We start from the raw sequence: 21,339 nt of genomic DNA, 5'->3' as shown, positions 1-21,339 counted from the left end.
GAAATTGTGGAGAAAGCATTTCAAAGAGTGACCAACTGATCATCTATTTTTGTGGAAACCATAATTGTAGCATGTAAGCATAATCCCTCTAGTAGCCTGAGATTTTAGTTGTGTTGTATTCTGGTGGTATATAGGATGATATGTCTCCTTTCTAGTTTCTTTTTAGGAAAAAAGGGTTTTTGAGTTTTTGTTCATGTATTCAGAAAAGCTAGTGGTTCCAGGGAGGAGTTGCTAGTTAATATCCAATTTACGTGTATGCTTTCATGAAAAACCTTTTAAATTTAACGAAGAAGTGTTATCATTTCAAAAAGAAGTGTTATCTTTTCAAAACTCACATCATTTTTTTTTTAAAGATTTTTTTTAAATTTAATTATTTGACAGAGAGAGTATACAAGCAAGGGGAGCAGCAGAGGGAGAGGGAGAAGCAGGTTCCCCATTGAGCAGGGAGCCCGATGCAGGGCTCGTTCCCAGAACTTTGGGATCATGACCTGAGCTAAAGGCAGCTGCTTAACTGACTGAAGCCACCCAGGCACCCCTCACATCTTTTTTTTTTTTTGATACCTCTAAAGGCAATTGTAAGTGCTTTCAATACTGAGGTCCTGCTTTATTGTCACTGTATTCTTCAAGCATATAGTAATAAATGTAGTTGATGGAATTGAGTTACATTTTGTTGTGATAGTTAAGAGCATGGGCTTAGGAATCTGACACACCTAGCTTAAATCTTGTCCCTGCTCTTTGCCCGCAAATTCCTTAACCTCACTATGCCTTCACCCCCTTTCTAAGTGGGGATTGATATTGTTGTCTACTTAATTGGTTTGTGGAGAGAATTAAATGAAGTCAGGAAGATAAAGTTCTTAGCAGGGTACCTGGCACTTGATTTTCAGTAATCCTGTAGTTGTTGGTACTATCATTGTTATGGAATAATATTTCAAAGATACAGGGTTAAAGCAGTGTTGCATTTAAGCTAGGGTTGACTTACATGCTCAGGCCTCTGAAAACTAAGCGTTTAAGAACCCTCACTTTTATATTTACTTCAGTCCATATTAGCCTGCTGGGAATAGAAGTTCTTTAGGCTCTCCAGGCATCCTTTCTGTTGCTTCCCTTTCCTTTCCCCTTTCTGTGCTGGACAAGTTGTTTGTGGGACTGATTGGGAAAATTTGCATGTATGAATCCTGTTTATTATTCCTATAAAATTGGGATTTTTTTTGTAGAAAATTTTAAGCCTGCCTGACAGTATATATAACTATAATTTATAATTTAGGTTTTTATTTGTATACTAATTATAGTAATGTAAAAGAAAAATGTTACTGTAAATTTCCAGAACATTAGTTGATATTAGAAAGTCCACTCTGTATATGAGATAAATATATATAACATATATATATATATATATATATATATATATATATGTTATATATATCAATGTATATATACTAAGTGTGAATGAGATTGAATATATAAGGAACTTTCTTTCCTTGGCTTTTAGAGCAGGAAATGGCAAACTGTGTGCCTGTTGCCTATTTTTGTAAATAAAGTTTTATTGGAACATAGGCACTCCGATTCTTTTACATATTGTTATTGACTGCTTTTCCACCGTAACTGTAGAGTTAAGTAATTGCAACAGAGACTATGGCCTGCAGGCCCCAAAGTATTTATAATCTGGCCCTTTATAGAAAATGTTTTCTGACCTTTATTCTAGGGTATTATTTTGGTGGCTCGTCTTTTACAGCCTTGCTCATTCTCAGTTTCTTGTATGATTCCTTTTCATCTGTCTGCCTACATGTTGATATTCTCCAGGATCTTCTTGGGAATGTCTTACCTGTCTTGGGGCATTTGTGATACCACTGTCCAGGTTATACTGCCTGACCAGTTTATTAGTGTCCTTTATAGACTTCTCTCTGCTGGAGACTCTGGCTACTTCTTTTTCTTATTTTACAGTCAATTTTGTCTACTCCCGTGGCTTCAAGAACCATCTAGACCTCTTGCTAGAGGATAAGATGAACATATCAGATTGCTTTCTGGACTTTTCCATTTCTGTGTCCTTCAGTCATTTCAATAAACGGTGTCCCAAACTGAACTCATTCCTTTCTTCTTCCAAAACAGCTTCCCAGGCCAGTGAACTCTGCTGTCGTGTTAATAGTCACATGAGTCAGAAGCTTGGTAGTTAATCACTCTCCTCCTTCTGGTTACCAAACCTATAGCAGCAGGTGCTCAAAAAACTGTTGATCTGCCTCTCAGTTGATCTGTCTCTCAGTTGATCTGTCATTCTCTTCCGTTTTTACTTTTTTCTACCTAAGTGCAGGTCCTAGTTTAATTTATCTTCTCTTCCTTAAAAAAAATTTTTTTTATAACCAGTGATCTTCGCAAATAAATCTCTTGCTTAGAGCAGATCAGTGGTACTTTATGGCTTGTAGTATTCACACTTTTTAGACTTTCCACCAGGGCCCTTTCCAGAATTTTTCAAGGTACTAATCAAATTTTTCTTAGGTCCAGTCCCCATTTACCTGTAGCACTTTCTGAGTGAGCTAGAGTTTTCACATTGTATTGTAATTGTTGGGTTGGCTTACCCATTAGAATATGAAATCTTTAAGGACTATGAATTTTATACACTCAGAGTCCTGGTTCTGACACATAGTTGGCTTCAAAATAATTGTACACGTGAAGTTATTTTCAGATGATATTCTAGCTAATTGTAGGGTCTTTGGGGGCATCTGAATTTACTGTGTAATCAAAGATTTGGAGATGGATTAAACAATTTTTCAGTCCTAATATGATTACAAAGGATGGGTGATGGAACTCTGGATGATCCTTTTTTAAAGAAGATTTTATTTATTTTGTTAGAGCACGAGCACACGAATACAGAGTGGGGGAGGGAGAGAATCTCAAGCAGACTCTGCTGAGTGTGAGCCCAACTTGAGGCTCAATCCTAAGACCCTGAGATCATGACCTGAGCCAAAACCAAGAGTTGGACGTTTAACTGACTGAGCCACTCAGATGCCCCTGGATAATCCTTTTTTGAAGATGTGTTTTGGAAAAATAGTCTTTGAAGCAAAACTTTTGAAGTCAATCCTATTTTACTATATTTTATGAAAGTGGGGCTTTCTATGGTAGGAAAGATCCGATAGAATGAAATTTGGTGAAGAAGAAAAGATGATAGCCATAGGCTGCCTACCATACGTCCACAGTATTATTAAGCTTGCTGGTTGTTACTTCACCTAAAAGTTAGCTTTTCCGTTAATGAACTTTATATAAGGGTACATAAGGTACCCTTTTGGGAATCCCTTGACTCAATGCTTTTTAGCTTCTGGGAGTTTTTTTTTTTTTTCTTCCTTTTTTTGAAGTGTGAGGTGTCAAATGATGTAAAATTAAACATAGCCTCTCTCTGTTTAGAGGAGGATATATGTTAATGACTATTGCTTAAACCAAAAGGATAATTTTTCCTTTAAATGTGGCTTTCAGGTTTTCTTATATGGGTGTGGTATTTATTCCATCTTGAGCAGTTATTCCGTTTTTTTAGATGGGAATGGTAAATAAGAATTTAGTTTTCCTATAATTTTTTGTCTTTTCTATATTGGAAAAAAATTGCCTTTATATAGACAGGTTGGATTTTAAATGGATTTTAAATTTTTAACTATGATCCTGTAGTAAGAAATACATTTTACTTTGCAACCCAGTGCACAGAAAAATAACTGAAATAAGTTTGGTTAAAAAGTCCATAGTCTTACTATATTAAAGTTCTTATTCTCTTCTCCTTACCACCCGCTTCTCAGTCCTGATTGGCTGAACCCATAATTTGGAAAATACTAGTCTATAGCAAGTTGTAAGGTAGAAGCAATTACAGAAGCAGGTTATGTACTCTGTGAAAGACAAAGTAACCAGAGTATTGAGAGCTCTGTGGCTGATATAGGAAGATACAAAATTCAGCTTTTCCTGTTAAGGCACTTACATAGTAAGTTAGTTGGACAAGTGGTGTGGGTGTGTTTCTCTACAGTCACTGCAATGTAATATCTGATTTCTATACTTGATCTTAGCCAAAAGGCTGAGAAGCGATATATCTGATTTCTATAAAGTACTTTTTAAAAAGTATTCTTTTATATGACATCATTGAACTATAGTTTGCAAAAGTAAAAAAGAACCAAGAGAGTATATAATAAATTCCAAAATATTTCTAGGTGCTGCAGGAATTTAGAGATCAGAGAAATTAGTGAGTTGGAACAGCTGGGGATGGCCTTGTGAAAGAGGTGGGAGTTAAATAGGAACTTTAAAGATGGGTAGAATGTGGTAGGTGGGAGGGAGGGTGTAAACATTCCAGTGATGGTGTGATCAGTGGCTTAGAATTGGGAATGAAATAATAGTGTCAGAAAGAGAAGTGGAATCTAGTTATGATCACATTGGTTATGAGTGGAAGATAAGATGAAGCTAATAAGAAGGAACTATAATATGAAGTGACTTAGACTTTATCTGGTAGGACATGGGAAAATCTCTAGCTCTCAGAATTTACTTTGTCTGCTAATAACATTGCCACTCCAGATCTCTTTTGGTTGCTGTTTGCATGGTGTATCTTTTTCCATCCTTTTACTTTCAAGAACTATTTGTCACTTTGAATCTAAAGTATGTGTACTGTAGAAAGAATGTAGCTGGAGTTTTCTTTCTTATCCAGTCTGACAATCTCTGCTTTTGATTGTGTGCTTAGTTAATTACATATTATGTAGTTTTTGTTATGGGAATTACCTGTGCCATGGTGCTCTTTGTTTTGTTTCTCTCTCATGTTTTTGTTCCTCTGCTCACATGTATTGCCTTCATTTTTTAAGGTACCATTGTAGGTCCAGGGTTGATTTCTTTTTTTTTTTTTTTCTTTTACCATTACAAAAATTATTTTCTTAGTGGTTGCTTTAGGAATTACAGTGTACATTTTAGTTTATCAGTCTGCTTCAGGTTATACTAACTTAATTCCAGTAAAACATAGCAGCATTTCACCAGTATAGCTTCATTTTCCCATCCCTCTTTTCCTACCATTATTGTGTGTGTTACATCTATGTATGTTATAAACCCAATAATACACTGTTATTGTAATTGCTTTTTTTTAAATATATGTATTTGGTGAAATTAAGGGAAGAAAAAAATGTGTTTATACAGTCTTTATATTTTTTTAATTTTATTTACCATTTCTGGTGCTCTCATTTCTCCTTGTGGATCATATTACCTCCTGATGTCATTTCTTTTCAGTCTGAGAAACTTGGATTAGTATTTCTTAAAGTCAGGTCTTCTATTGTAGAATATTCTCCACTTAAAAAATAATTTGGGGGTCGGGGTGCCTGGGTGGCTCAGCCGGTTAAGCGTCTGCCTTCAGCCCAAGTCATGATCTTGTGGTCCTGGGATCGAGCCCCACGTTGTCAGGCTCCTTGCTCAGAGGGGAACCTACTTCTCCCTCTCCCTCTGCTGCTCCCCTGCTTGTGCACGTGCACGCTCTCAAATAAATAAATAAAATCTTTAAAAAAATAAAAATAAATCTGGGAATGTATTTTCCCTTTCATGTTTGAAGAATAATTTTTCTGTATATAGCATTCTTAGTTGACAGGATTTTTAGGGTTTTTTTTTAAAAAAAGATTTCATTTATTCATTTGAGAGAGAGAGAGACAGAGACAGAGAGAGCACAAGCAGGGGGAGGGGGAGAGGGAGAGGGAGAAGCAGACTCCCTGCTGAGCTGGTAGCCTGACATGGGGCTCGATCCCAAGACTGGAGATCATGACCAGAGCCTAAGGCAGATGCTTAACCATCTGAGCCACCCAGGTGCCCCAGGATTTTTAAGTTTTATTTTATCTTATTTTTTTGCCTTCTGGCCTTCATCAGTCTGATGATTAATCAGCTGTTTATTGTATTATTTTTCCCATGTATGTTATAAGCCATTTTTTGTGATTACTTTCATGATTTTTTTCTTTGTGGCTTCAGTTCAAAAGTGATGTGCCTAGATGTGAATCGCTTTGTATTTATCCTTTTGGAGTTCATTTAGCTTAGGGTTCCTTAAGCTTTGTGGTCAGTAGATTAGTGTTTTTCATCAAATTTGGGGAGTTTTCAGCAGTTATTTCTTCAAATATTTTTTCTCCTCCTTTTTCTTTTTCCTCTTTTTTTGGATGCTGCCTTTATACGTATGTTGGTAGGTGTGCTATTATCCTACATGAGGCCTCTGAGGCCCTGTTCATTTTTCTGCAGTCTTTTTTTCCTTTTGTTCTTTCAGTTGGGTAATTTATTTCTCTGTTTTTAAGTTCACAGATTTTTTTTTAAATGTCATCTCAAATCTTATCTTGAGCCCATAGTGAATCTTTTACTTTGTTACACTTTTCAACTCTAGTATTTCCAGGTTTAAAAAGTTAGTATTTCTTTATTGAAATTTCCTACTTGTGTAATTGTCATATTTTTCTTTAATTTTTAATATATGATTTCCCTTAACTCTTTTAACATATTCTATATTTTAAAAGTTTCCCAGCTTTATTGAGATATAATTGATATATAACATTGTGTTTAAGGTGTACAGCATGTTCATTTGATGTACTTATGTATTGCAAAATGATTACTACCACCATTAACTAACATGTCACACCTTATAATTACCATTTCTTTTTGTGCTGAGAACATGTAAGATCTACTCTTTTAGCAACTTTGAAATATATGGTATGGTGTTATTAACTGTAGTCACCATAGTGTAGGTGAGATTCTCAGGACTTATTCATGTTATAACTAGAAGTTTGTACTCTGACCAACATCTCTCTTCCCCACTTTCCAGCCCCTGGTAACAACCCTTCTAGTCTCTTTGTATGTATTTGAGTTTTTATATTCCACGTATAAGTGATATATGGTATTTGTCTTTCTCTGTCTGATTTATTTCACTTAGCATAATGACCTCAAGGTCCATCCATGTTGCAAATGTCAAGATGTCATTTTTCTGGCTGAATGATATTCCTGTCTATCTATATCATATTTTCTTTATCCTTCATCTGTTGATGGACACTTAGCTTGACTTGGCTATTGTGAATGATGCTGTAGTGAATATGAGAGTACAGGTATCTCTTCAAGATGATGATTTTAACTTTGGGATATATACCCAGAAGTGTAATTGCTGGATCATGGTAGTTCTGTTTTTAATATTTTGAAGAACCTCCATACTATTTTTCATAGTAGCTGCATCAATTTAATTTCCTACCACCAGTACACAAGGGTTTCCTTTTCTCCACATCCTCATCGCCACTTTATCTCTTATCTTTTTGATGATAGCCATTCTAATAGGTGTGAAGTGATATCTCATTGTGGTTTTGATTTGCATTTCCCTGACGATTAGTGATGTTGAACACTTTTTCATTTACCTGTTGGCTATTTGTATGTGTTCTTTGGAAAAATGTCTATTTGGGTCTTTGCCCAGTTTTTAATTGGCTTGTTTGTTTTTTTGCTGGTAAGTTGTATGAATTCTTTATATATTTTGGATATTAACCCCTACCTCATATATGATTTGAAAGTATTTTCTCCCATTACATAGGTTGCCTTTCATTTTGTTGATGGTTTTATTTGCTATGCAGAAGCTTTTTAATTTGATGTAGTTCTACTTGTTTATTTTTGCTGTTGTTGCCTTTGCTTTTGCTGTCAAATCTAAAATATCATTTCCAAGACCAGTGCCAGGAAGCTTATGTTTTCTTCTAGGAATTTTGTGGTTTCAGGTCCTTATGTTTTTTCAATAGAATAGCTACTTGTATTCTTGTCTGCTAAATTCAACAGCTGTGTCTACCCAGAGTCACTTTCTGTTAGCTCCTTTTTTCATTTTAAACCTAAGAGTAAGTCAGCTCTTTCTGTTATCTGTAGGTCTCACATTTTCTTTTCTTCCTTTTTTAAAAATTTTTTTATATTTTTACAGTTGGACATTTCAGATAATATATTGTAGCAACTCTGGATTCTGATTTTTTTTTTAAATCTTCCTGAAGGTTGTTATTTTGGGATTTTCCTTTTTTTTTTTTTTTTTCCTTTTTTTGTAACTTACCTGCATCTAATCTGTAGAATCTTTTACCTTCACAGTTTGAAGCCCCTAAATTCTGTGTTAATTTTTTTATTCTAATTTTAATTTTTTAGCCTGATTTTTTTTTCAGAGGCTATTTCTGTATAGTTTAGTGGGCAGGCAATTATTGGTTAGAGATTGTGCTCAAACATCTTGAGTTTATAAGACTTCCATCATTTTTTGATGATTCTGTACATGGTTGGGGGCGTCCATATAAAATTTGGTCAGTTTTTAAGTTGGCCTCAGCTTTTACTTTCTCTGAGGCCCTATTGGGTTTCCCCTGCATATGTGCACAGCTTTTTAGTCAGCCAGGAATATATGAAGAGGTTATTTAGCCCCTCTGTGCATCTCATGTCCAGGATTTCCCTGTTAAATTTTTTAGTGTTCTGCCAAGTCTGTCATTTTCCCCAGATGGGACTTTTATCCTCAGGGTAACAGAGCTGTGAGCTTTCTCACTTTGTTTCCTATCAGATTTGCCATTTTTACTGCCAGTGCCACTGGCATTGGGTTTTTCTCTCTTTTCAAGTGATGGTAGCCCCCTCTCCAGGCAAAATTCCTGGTTTTCATGGCCAACTCTGCCCTGGTAAAATTGCCTCAATCTCTGAGCTGGGCAGTGGTGGTTGGAGATGGGAGCATCCTCTGGCAAAAAGGCCACTGATCAAGGGGAACCGTCCTACACTGTTGGTGGGAATGCAAGCTGGTGCAGCCACTCTGGAAAACAGTATGGAGGTTCCTCAAAAAGTTGAAAATAGAGCTACCCTACGACCCAGCAATTGCACTACTAGGTATTTACCCCAAAGATACAAATGTAGTGATCCAAAAGGAAATGTGCACCCCAATGTTTATAGCAGCAATGTCCACAGTAGCCAAACTATGGAAAGAGCCAAGATGTCCTTCAACAGATGAATGGATAAAGAAGATGTGGTATATATATACAATGGAATATTATGCAGCCATCAAAAAAAAAAAAAACAAAAACCCAAAATCTTGCCATTTGCAATGACGTGGATGGGACTAGAGGGTATTATGCTAAGCGAAATAAGTTAATCAGAGAAAGACATGTATCATATGATCTCACTGATACGAGGAATTCTTAATCTCAGGAAACAAACTGAAGGTTGCTGGAGTGGTGGCGGGTGGGAGGGATGGGGTGTCTGGGTGAGAGACATTGGGGAGGGTATGTGCCATAGTGAACACTGTGAATTGTGTAAGACTGATGAATCACAGACCTGTACCTCTGAAACAAATAATACATTATATGTTAAAAAAAAAAAAAGAAGATAGCAGGAAGGGAAAAATGAAGGAGGGGGAAACCGGAGGGGGAGACGAACCATGAGAGACTGTGGACTCTGAGAAACAAACTGAGGGTTTTAGAGGGGAGGGGGGTGGGGGGATGGGTTAGCCTGGTGATGGGCATTAAAGAGGGCACGTATTGAATGGAGCACTGGGTGTTATACACAAACAATGAATCATGGAACACTACATCAAAAACTAATGATGTAATGTATGGTGATTAACATAATAAAATAAAATTTAAAAAAAAAGACCATTGATCCCCACTGTCCCATCTCCAGTGTCTAGCAGTTTTTCAAGAGTAAATGCTACTTGATTTGTTGTTGCCTTTGATTGATTTCCAGAGCCTTGAAATGGTTGTTTTCCACAGTATAGTCCTTTTTTTTTTTTTTAAGATTTATTTATTTTGGGGCGCCTGGGTGGCTCAGTCGTTAAGCGTCTGCCTTTGGCTCAGGTCATGATCCCAGGGTCCTGGGATCGAGCCCCGCATCGGGCTCACTGCTTGGCGGGAAGCCTGCTTCTCCCTCTCCCACTCCCCCTGCTTGTGTTCCCTCTCTTGCTGTGTCTCTCTCTGTCAAATAAATAAAATCTTAAAAAAAAAAAAAAAGATTTATTTATTTTTGAGGGAGGGAGGGAGAGAGAGAGGTTGTGCCCACATGTGCAAGCGGGAGTGGGGGAGGGGCAGAGGGAGAGAGAGAAAATCTGAAGCAGACTCCCCACTGAGCAAGGAGCCCAACCCAGAGCTGGATCTCAGGACCCTGAGACCATGACCTGAACTGAGACTGAGAGACACTTAACCGACTAAGCCACCCAGGCACCCCTACAATGTTGTCCTTTTTATAGGTGTTTTGAGGGGCGACGGATTTACCAATCTCTTTATTCCACGATAGCTGGAAATATTGCCTCTATTTAAACTTTCTAACTTCTTACTCCTTCCCCCGTGTCTTCCAGGCCCACTTTAATTCACTCTGGTCAGGCTTTTGTTACCACTGTTCTACTGAAGCCACTTTTATTAAGAGTCACTGGCATCCTGCATTTACCCTTTCCAATTATCAGTTTTCTGTTCTCATCTTAATCAACCTTTCAGCAGCTTTCGGCATAAATGGTCACTCCCTTTTTCTGAAAACTTTTTTTTAATTGGCTTCTAAGATAATACTATCTCCTGTTTTTCATCCTACTTCATTACTTCTCCACGTGATCCACTCCTTCTCGTACCTCTGAATATTTACTTATATATTTTGGTCTAAACTTCTTCCCTAGGTGATACCATTGGGTTCCCTTGCTTTAAGTTCCCTTTATGAAGATGACCCCCAGATGCATATTTCCAGTTTCAACTTCTTCTACCTTGAGCCTCATAGTATTTTCACTTGGATGGCTAGTAAACATTTCAAACTTAATAGATGGAAAACAGAACTCTTGAACCACTTTCTCCATCAAATTTATTCTCTTCAAGAGTTTTTAGAATGATCTTTTAAAAGGGTAAATCAGATTATGTCATTTTCCTGATCAAAACATTGGCTTTCCTTTACATTTAATGTGAAACTCAGTTTCTTACCATGATTAAAAGAGTTTATAGACATACCCCCTGCCTACCTTCTCTGAACTTTTCTTCTCTTCCTTTACTCAATCACATTACTCTTTAGCTATTTCTTGAATATGTCATGTCCACCTCTAGCTATTTACATTTGGAGGTTCCTATAAACTGCATTGCTCTTCCCCCATACCTTCACATGGTTCTCATCATATCATTCAGGTTTGTGTTCAGATCTTACCTCCTTTGTGAGGTGTATTCTGACTTCCCTATCCAAAATACAGCTCCTTGTCTATATCATGCTCTATCTCCTTAAGCTATGTGAAAATATATTGCTTCTTCCTCACTGTCCTCCATAGACTGTAAGTTTCATGAAGATAGGAACTTAGTCTTGTTCACTGCCATATCCTTAACATTATGAACGATGCCTGGCATAGAATAGGTGCACAATATTTGTAGAATAACAGTGTTTTCTATAGAATTAGTTTGTCATTAGTGAATTATTAAAGAATGACTCAGTAACAATGGCTCGGCTTGTGATAGTTGTATGTTTAAGTGCATTCAGGCATCAACTTTGTTTGCCTAATGTTGGCATGATTAATACTTATAAATGTTGCTCTATGAAATCTATATTTTAGACCTTTTAGGGAATTTTAAGATGAGAAAATTTAAGACTTTAAAAAGAATAGAATATGTCAAAAGAGTAAGGGTAGATGAATATTTAGGTCCATGTATTTGCTTCACTTATGCATTCTTTCTGGTAAAAGATAGTATACATAAACTTATACAACTTCTGTTATCTGAGAATTTAATAGTTCTCTTTTATAACTTGGTTAATGAGTCTGGAAAAATGGCTTATTTTAACATAGTTGGCTATGTTGAAAAACAATCTTAATGTCTATAAATTGTGAGAGCCGTGAGTCTTAGCTTACACTAGCAGTTCTTCCACAAAATTATCTATATAGATGTGAACTGGCAAAGTATAGACATACTTCCAGACTTAGCATCAGTTTAAAATGCAAATAGACACAGTTTTGAAATTGGTAAAGTTTTTTTGTGTTCTCTGTCACAGTTAAAACTCAGAATGTGACTTGAGTTGTTATCTTTATTAAAGCAATAATACTGTACTGTCTTGAGTTTTTGTTTATTGCTTCAGCTATAAACATTTTATAACAAGTAGTGGGATGAAAGATTGATGTTCTATAAAAGAATTTTATTTTTTAAAAAAGATTTATTTATTGAGAGAGAGCATGAGTGGAGGGAAGGGCAGAGGGAGAGGGAGAGAAAGAATCCTTAAGCAGATTCCCCACTGAGTGCGGAGCCTGACGTGGGGCTCCATCCCAGGACCCTGATACCGTGACCTGAGCTGATATCAAGAGTCAGCTGCTTAAAAGAGTCAGCTGCTTACCAGGTGCCCCTATAAAAGAATTTTAAATATCACTGTACATGAACCCAGCTCTCACAGTCCATTTAAAGGGATAGAGGATAGTCCTTTCAAGTTTCTAATTTCCCTGAGATGATATGCTAGAACAATCATAGAGCCAGTTGGAAGTTTCTAGAGGAGGAGAAACAATTTGCATATTTCTGGTACCATCTTCTAAGAACTGGAGCCCACTCTGCTCTAGAATAGTTCTGCTTATGAGGTTCCTCATCTGCTGTGCAATCCCCAGCGCCTCTTTTTTTGGCCTTTTTTTCCTAACCAAAAAGCATTTTTCCTTCCAGATTCCCGGGTATATAACTTTATGTTTTATAGCCCTTCCAAAATTTTGAAATTTTATATTTCCTGTCCATATAGCTAGTACTTTGTAATATTTTCTCTGTGTTATGTAATTTGGCCTTTATTTACTGGACTTCTAATAGCCAAGTATATTTTTGGAATTTATCTTCTTTGTTAATATATACTCTTCATTTATTACTGCAAAAACTTATGTTGTTAGGAAGTCATCATATTATTTAGTGTTTTCTTTTCATGAAGAATGAACATAACTTTGAAATTCCCCAATGGAAAAAGTTATTTGTGTGGTCTGTAAATTTATCAGGACTGCACAATTTCTAGTATGCCATATTTTAACTTAGCAACTGAGCCCTTATGGGCTCTCAGATTTTTTTTTTTTTTACACTGTATCTTGGAAGTTAGGAGGGCTTGTAAGAGCTCTTTGCACCCAAATTCATTTGTTTAGTGAGAAGTTTGATTTTTATTATAGTTGCGAAAGATTACAGTACTAATAGCTTATTCCAGATATCTCTTAAATACTATACACACTGCTTCTCAAGCTATTAGTGGTGAAATATTAGTTTTGAAAATTTCCAGTTCAGGGGCGCCTGGGTGGCTCAGTTGGTTAAGTGACTGCCTTCAGCTCAGGTCATGATCTCAGGGTCCTGGGATCAAGCCCCGCATTGGGCTCCCTGCTCGGTGGGAAGCCTGCTTCTCCCTTTCCCACTCCCCCTGCTTGTGTTCCGTCTCTTGCTGTCTCTCTCTATGTCAAATAAATAAATAAAATCTTTAATAAAAAAAAATTTCCAGTTCATCAAAGACTGATATTTTTGTAAAATACAATAGAAATCAGTTACTAGAAAAGCGAAATTTTAAAAAATACAAAGTATAGGCCCCACTCTTTATTATAAGATTCACAGATATGAAATTATTTTATCAAATTGCTATAAAACATTCTAAGCACTTATTCTCAATTTCTGTATTTATCTTATTGCAGAGTAGTAGAAAGTAGTAGACTAGTAACATAGACTAGTAACAAATAGGTTGTAGGTCAGCATTGGTCTATAGACCATACTTTTTATTTTGTTTAAATTTTTTTTGTTATTTTTTAATTTTTTAAAAATTTTAATTAAAGTATAGCTGACATAATATTAAATTAAGTTCAGGTGTACAATGTAGTGATCGTACAACACGAAATTCTCACCACGATAAGTGTATTACAGTATTATAGACTATATTCCCTATGCTTTACTTTTCATCCCCATGACTTACTTATTTTACAGTGGGCAGTTTGTACCTCTTAATCCCCTTAACCTATTTTGCCCAGGCCCCCACCCCCTAGACCATACTTTTTAGTAACATATCTATAGCCTGCTCTTTGTAGTGTTTAATGTTATGAGTTCTTAGAATCTTAGTCAATATGGTGAATAGCATTTATCCTTTAAAAAATATTTTCATGTGTTTCCTTTTCAGAACCGAGAGCTCCAAATCATGAGAAAGCTAGATCACTGTAACATAGTCCGATTGCGTTATTTCTTCTACTCAAGTGGTGAGAAGGTAGGTCTTGCAGAAAGTGTGTACTGAATATTGTGATAGACTTGTTATTCTTCTAAAAATAGTCATCATTCTCCACCCCACCCCCCACCTTAGCACAACTAGCAGAACAGTTTTGCTAATTGAATGGAAGAATTCTAAAACACAGGCCCTAGTGATTCTGAGCTCAAGATATAATCATTGAATATCATTAGTTATATCAGAAATTGTTTATGAAATAATAAAGAGAATGAGTTTTTAAGAATTTTCTTTTTTGGAATATTTGTCTTTAGTTCTTTATATATACATATATATATTTTAAACCTTCTATGTTCCTTATGTGCTTCTGGAGCCCCATGATAGTTCCACCTGTTTATTAGAGGGTGGAAAATTATGTGGAATATAAGTGGAATTATGTGGAATTTAAGTGGAAGTATTGGAGGGAAATGGGAAACAGGAAGACTTTGGTAGGACCAGAATGAGACTTAAACAGTGGGAGGCAAGTTTAACCTACCTTTGGCGAGGGAAAAAGAAAGGTGTAGTATTACAGAGCTTGTTGTAAGTGGTCACTATTTTTGATCACATTTAATTTTGTGAAAGCAAAGGATAATTAAACGAGACTTTGTGCTGTGCATCCCCGGCCCTTTTTGTCTTTCCATTCAGATGACAGTAACTGATGTCATTGTGCTCACTGGAGTTTGGAAGCACAGAAAGTCAGTTTCTTCTTTTTTACCTTCTTTTTTTTTTTTTTAAGATTTTATTTGACAGAGACAGCGAGAGAGGGAACACAAGCAGGGGGAGTGGGAGAGGGAGAAGTAGGCTTCCCACAGAGCAGGGAGCCCGATGCAGGGCTCGATCCCAGGACCCCTGGGATCATGACCTGAGCCGAAGGCAGATGCTTAACGACTGAGCCACCCAGGCGCCCCCTTTTTACCTGCTTCTTTCTGCCTGTTCACTGTCCCTTCCCAGATTAAATATTTTCCTTACATTTCTACTTCACTGGTTTGGGGTGAGAGGGCAGGGCAAATAATAAACCACTTAATCTTTTTGGCTAAACAAATACGACTTTGGATAAGACCATTTGATTTTTTAAAGATTTTATTTACTGGGGCGCCTGGGTGGCTCAGTCGTTAAGCGTCTGCCTTCGGCTCAGGTCATGATTCCAGGTCCTGGGATCGAGCCCCGCATCGGGCTCCCTGCTCCGCGGGAAGCCTGCTTCTCCCTCTCCCACGCCCCTGCTTGTGTTCCCTCTCTCGCTGTGTCTCTCTCTCTGTCAAATAAATAAATAAAATCTTAAAAAAAAAAAAAAAAAAAAGATTTTATTTACTTATTTGACAGAGAGATAGAGAGCACAAGTAGGCAGAGAGGCAGGCAGAGGGAGAGGGAGAAGCAGGCTCCCCGCGGAGCAGGGAGCCTGATGTGGGACTCGATCCCAGGACCCTGGGATCATGACCTGAGCTGAAGGCAGCTGCCTGACTGAGCCACCCAGATGCCCCGACCATTTGATATTTTGGACTTCAGATTTCTGGTATATACTATCTGAAGTTCCTAGATCCGTAATTCCTCTTGATTTCTAAGCACAGTATTCTTTTTACTTCATTTCCCAGTGTACCAGTGCTTAACCATTTTCCATTAAATTTTATTTAGATTATTTCCTTAGAAATTCTTTTTTTCATGTCATCTATAATATGGGAAGATACCTATGTATTAAGCCACGATTGTGATATACCTCCTGTAGATACATAAATGTTAAATATTTGTATGTGTTTGTGTCAGTCATAGTTTTAGCAACCATAATTAGCAAATTGGCTCCTTAGTGACTCTTGTTTCTCAGGTGTTTGTATTTGGGACTGTAAGCCCTTGTAAGTATTTGAGCTCTTTTGTTTCGAAAGCCAGTTATGAGGTTCATGCTACTTTTTTTTTTTTTTTTTTTTTAACCTAGCAAACAGCCTGTTATGTCTTTAACTTATCTGTTTTGACATGTCTTTACTTTTTCCTGTCCCTTCCCAAATAAAATTATGGAACATTTGTTATGTTCACAGCACTCTTATAATGGAATTTTGCATCCTCATGACTTTTTGTTATTAGATGCTGGACATTATAATATCCCAGGGAGAAAGTAAAGGTCAGAATTATTTGTTCCATGAACCAATAGATTACATGGAGATTGGTTTGCAGAGGCCTCCTTACAAAGCCCCTAAACATTTTCTCATGATTACTTTATTTGTATAGCTTTCCCTATACAGCAGACACTGTTTTTAGCACTTTACAAATACTAACTCATTTAATGCTTACAAAGATGAAGAGCAGAAAAGGAAGAATCAAATTTTTGAATATAAGGCTCTATTTGTGGCAGCATCAAAAGGTTTACCTATTTGGTTTTGGTCTGGTGAAAGCCTTGATCACAGTCTGCCCTCACCCTCACTTAATCCTGCCTTGGGAGTGACTGGACTGTTATCTGTGTACCCCAGAGGGTGGATTTTCCTCCCTGCTGCTGTTCAGAGCTGCTTATTATCATAAATGGTCTTACAGATAAAGAGCAATTGAGAAGTCATTAAGGGAGGTTAACCAGAAGGACACTGAACCTCTGTCTATTATAAAAAAGAAATGTATTTTCTAATGTTTTTCTCAGAACTTTCTCTTGAGCTTTGTAAATTTTCTGAAATGAAAAAAAAAAAGATTCCTCTTAATTTTGGATAGCTTCATTTAAAAAAAATAGAAAGAAAAGTTGTGATATATTGCTGAAAATAATGATCCTTCCTTAACAAAAAAGGAAGGTTTTCTGAAGATATGCAGAAATATTGCATATGGGAGGCTCAGGACCTCCCATAGTCTTCTAGCCACCAAAAAGATGATTTCTTCTTGCCCTATTCATGATCTCCACTTCCATTCTTCTGAATTGTTCTGGCAGGGCTAACATCACTCAAGAGACCAGGTAGTAAATTAATATGTCCCATATGAGAAGATGGGTTCTGCTCTTGGATTGAGAGCTCAGGTTTGTAAGTATCAGTTCTAACTCTTAAGAGTAGGTTACTGAGAGTGAACTTAGAACTACCTTTTAGAAAAGGATCTAAATGTCTTAGGAATTTCTTATAAATCTTTAAAGATGATTTCTCTCTGAATATGACAGTCCTCTATTAGGTAGGCATTTTTCTAACAGAAGCGTTATGTACTGCCTATGTGTATATATTAGAAGAGTTTTGGGGGAGGAAATAATAATAGTTCGAGATGCCTTTGGGACATGCAAATAGAATGCCCATTAGATAGATACATGTATGATTTCATAGGTGGTAATGGTGGCTGACAGCGGGGGGTGGGGTACTAAGTAGAGAAAGGATATTGACAAGGTTGTGTTGATAGAGTTATGTAGCCATGTGGTAGAGCTCTTAGGAGTTCTGGGAAGAGGGAGAGGGGATGTTGGAGACCAGGACAGTAAAGAGCCAGCAGTTTGCCAGGTATTGGCTTCTGGTCCTAGAATATGAGAACCGTCTTCATTTGGGAGACTGCAAGGAAGCCAGTGCCTTTGGGTGGGATCCAGGTTTTGTCTAGGGCAAAGCAGTAAAAACAAGAAAAACAAAACAAAAACAACAAAAAAACCTCTGTGAAGAGACTGGGATTCAAAACCCCATGAAGAGTTTCTTTTACGGGTGTTAGAGAGCTTAGGGGAACATCTGGACAGGAGATCAATGGTCAGAACATGAGCCTAAAGGAGATGTGAGGAGGCAGTTAGGGGGATGGTTTTAGAAATTGTTGAGGATGAGAAAGAGAAGAATTCAGTGTTTCAGGATTATAAGGGTGAAAGACTTGGTTGATGTATATGGAAATATTTACTCTCTTATTGTTGTCCTCATCTCTCCCTCTTTACCATTTTCCCAGTCTCTTTCATGCCTTTTGTCTCTGTCTACTTTATAGGTTTCTGCTTCTTTCACTCTGGGCTCTAGGTCTCTATCTTTTGGTCTCTGAGGTTCTGTCCCTCTCTTTTGGTGTGTGTCACCCCCTCAGATTTCTTTTCCCTCTTCTACTCTGGTATCTGTCTGTCTCTATCTTGTTTACTTCCTATATGGATCTCAACTTCATTCTCGTGGTTTTCTGTACTCCTCTTTTGTTGGGTTTCTACCCATCTTTCTTTGAATATCTGATCCTTCTGAGTCTTTGTATGGATTCTCATCTGTCCTGAGCCTTCTTCATTCTCTTTCTTGGTGTTTCTTCTTTTTGAGCTTCTATTACTCCCTTTTTGGAAAATTTTAAAGAAGAAAAATTTTTCACTCACCATCCTGACTTTTGACTTCTGCATTATCTATGTATGTATCTATTTATCTATCTATCTTATTTCATTTGTACATGTTTTACCTATTTGTATGAATAATTATTTATGACCTTACAAACTTTGAAGATCTCATAAAACTTTCCATGTTGCCTCATAGTATTTGTAGTTATTGGCTATATAATATTCCATTGAGTTACTGAACTGCATAATACTCCCTAACTATTCCCCCATTGTTATTCTTAATTTTAAAATTGTAGCTAAGCTACCCCAGGGCTTCATCATAATTTTTGTCTATAAGCACTCTTCAGCTCTGGGTGAAGTTAGAGTAAGATTACTGCAATATTTGGCAAATATTTCCACTGACCACAGTTTGACTGAAAGGTTACGTCTATTTTGGTGAACTTGTCTTTATTTTGCTCCACTCTGCCATTTTAAAGACTGTTTTCTTTAGGGATTGTAAATAATCAGCTTTTAGCATATAACTGGGGAAAGGACTAACCAGAGTAACTAAAAGAAGGGGGAATTAAGTCAGGACAGACACCAGAGGTGTGACCTAATTAGTCTTAGTCATAGTCTTCTGGTTGGAATTATTAGTGTTTGCTATAGTAACTAGAGCACCATGTAGTCAATTAGTATACTTCAGATTACCCAGTAGGTTTTAGTAACTCTGATTTAGTTCAGAAAAAGTGGCACTCTTTCTCCTTGACCAGACAAAAATGGGGATTTTTGAATGTTTTGAAAGTCAGGCTTATAATACTTTTGTGAATTCTGAGTTTGTGTGTTTTTTCAATATCAGTATTTTGCAGTGGAAGCTCCTTTGCCCCTAAATAAAATTTTATGAAGAACCCTATCCTATAAATAGATAAAAAGCAAAGTTGCTTTGGTTGAAACTAGGGTATGGGACCAGGTGACATTGTCTTTCCTGAGTTGTACCTCACCTCTGTAGAACCCTAGGATTCTGAAGGATAGACATAGTATGTAAACCACATTGTGTCTTTATAGGAGCTTCAAATTTTATTTAAATTAATTTTCTTAAAGAAAAATTTCTATAAGTAACCATACATGTGAAAATATTTTACCTGTGCTCATCATAGATTGATTACTTGAATAATAAAGAAATGGCCTTCCTTAAAAAAAAAAAAAATCTGTCCCTCTACTTGTGTGAGAGTCAGTTTAAATAGCAAGGATGACAAATTGATTTCATTCCTCATACCAACTTTGTTCTATTGATAGTAACTGTGTAGAGGGCTGTGTGCAGGAGAAGATTCTACCACTGCTTCTGGGATCAGAGAGAAGAATGCTGTGCTTGATTATGCATGTTTGTCACTAGCCCTGAAGAGGAAAGGGGTGAATCTGTTCTGAAAATTAAAGAGCTCTGGCTTTGTAGCTGGGTTTACATCCCAGTTCTGCCACTTGATAGCAGTATGACTAGGCAAGATATTTACCTTAGTAAGCCTTTTTCCCCTTCTCATCTGTACAGTAGGGATTTTGTAAGAAAGAAGTATAATAATGTTTAAGTGCTTTATTGCAGCACTTGGCGTATAATTAACACTTAATAAACATTTAACTTACTACTTTACAAATTATTATTTAATAATAGCAAATATATATTGCATTTGCTGTGCATCAGATATTGCTCTCAGCACTTTACATGTACTTTATAAATCACTTAAACCTTATAGCTACCCAGTGAAGAATCGGTACTGTTATTATCCCCCATTTTATAGAAGAAGAAACTGAGGCCCTTGCAGTTAATTAAGTTACCTGAGAGTCATACAGCTACTGAGTGGCAAAGTTAGGAGTCCGCTCTAGGCAGTCTTTCTCCAGGGTCTGTATAGTATGCTGTACTATTTAGCATAGAATGTCTGTTTCTGCAGGAGCAGTGTATTAGAAATGTAACATTTAAAAATATCTCAGTAATTATTGCTAAACAAGGAGAGCTTGTACAGTGTCTACTTTGGAGAATTTTTAGAAAAGAATAGATAGCCTTTTGTTTTAGGACAATAATAGTAGTAGTAGTGATGATAATAGCCAAAACTTGTGTGATGCTTAGTATACACCAGGCATTAATCTAAACACTTAAACTCTTCTGTTTTTTTGGAAGAGTTTGTGAATTGTTAATTCTTTACATGTTTGTTAGAATTTACCATTGAAACGATCTGGTCCTGGACTTTACTTTTCGGGAAGTTTTTTATTACTGATTGATTCATTCTCTACTTCTTATATAGGCTTGTTGAGATTTTATATTTTGTCTTGAGTTAGTTTAATATTTGGTGTGTTTCCTTGAATTTATTGATTTCATCTAGGATATCTAATTTGTTGGCACACATTCGTTCATAGTATTCTGCTATGGTCCTTTCTATTTCTGTAAGGTCAGTAGTAATGCCCTCATTTTCAGTTCTGATGTTTTTTGTGTCTTCTTTTTGTCAGTCTAGCTAAAGGTTTATCAGTTTTTTTGAGCTTTTCAAAGAATCAACTTTTGATTTTCTTGAAATTTTTTTGTCTCTATTTTATTTATTTCTGGTCTGTTTTCCTTCCTTTAGCTAGCTTTAGGTTTAGTTTCCTCTTCTTTTCTAGTTCTTCAGGATGTAAAGTTAGGTTATTGACTTGAAATCTTCTTTCTTAATGTAGGCAAGCTCTAGATTGCCCACTGAGTGCAGTGAAGATAGCACTCAGAGGGTGGTATGTTGGATTTTTGTTTTCATGTATCTCAAGTGTATTCTAATGTTTCTTTTTTCAGAGTGTGTTGTGTAATTTTCTCTTTGTCCTGGTGGTTGTTTAGAGTGATGGTTATTTTCCACACATTTGTAATTTTTTTTTTCCTTCTGTTACTGATTTCTGGTTTCATTCTGTTATGGTTGGAGAAGATACTTCATATGATTACATTCATTTTAAATTTATTGAGATTTGTTTTGTTGCCTAATATATGGCCTGTTCTGGATAATATCCTATGTATACTTGAG

General features: G+C 36.5%; 1 protein-coding gene across 3 annotated transcripts in view; it reads left to right on the top strand.

The window, feature by feature from the left end:
• The window catches only part of GSK3B (glycogen synthase kinase 3 beta), a 208,073-nt gene that overhangs the window by 81,538 nt on the left and 105,196 nt on the right, over window positions 1–21,339 (top strand). For all 3 annotated transcript variants that reach the window (XM_036111758.2, XM_036111756.2, XM_036111759.2), the window contains exon 3: window positions 14,050–14,133. In XM_036111758.2, the coding sequence (XP_035967651.1) occupies window positions 14,050–14,133 (84 nt within the window). The remainder of the gene's footprint in view (window positions 1–14,049; window positions 14,134–21,339) is intronic.

This window comes from Halichoerus grypus, chromosome 1, assembly GCF_964656455.1.
Source record: "Halichoerus grypus chromosome 1, mHalGry1.hap1.1, whole genome shotgun sequence".
Classification (NCBI taxonomy): Eukaryota; Metazoa; Chordata; class Mammalia; order Carnivora; family Phocidae; genus Halichoerus; species Halichoerus grypus.
Note: the sequence above shows the minus strand (reverse complement) of the source record. Positions and strands in the feature narration are given on the sequence as shown.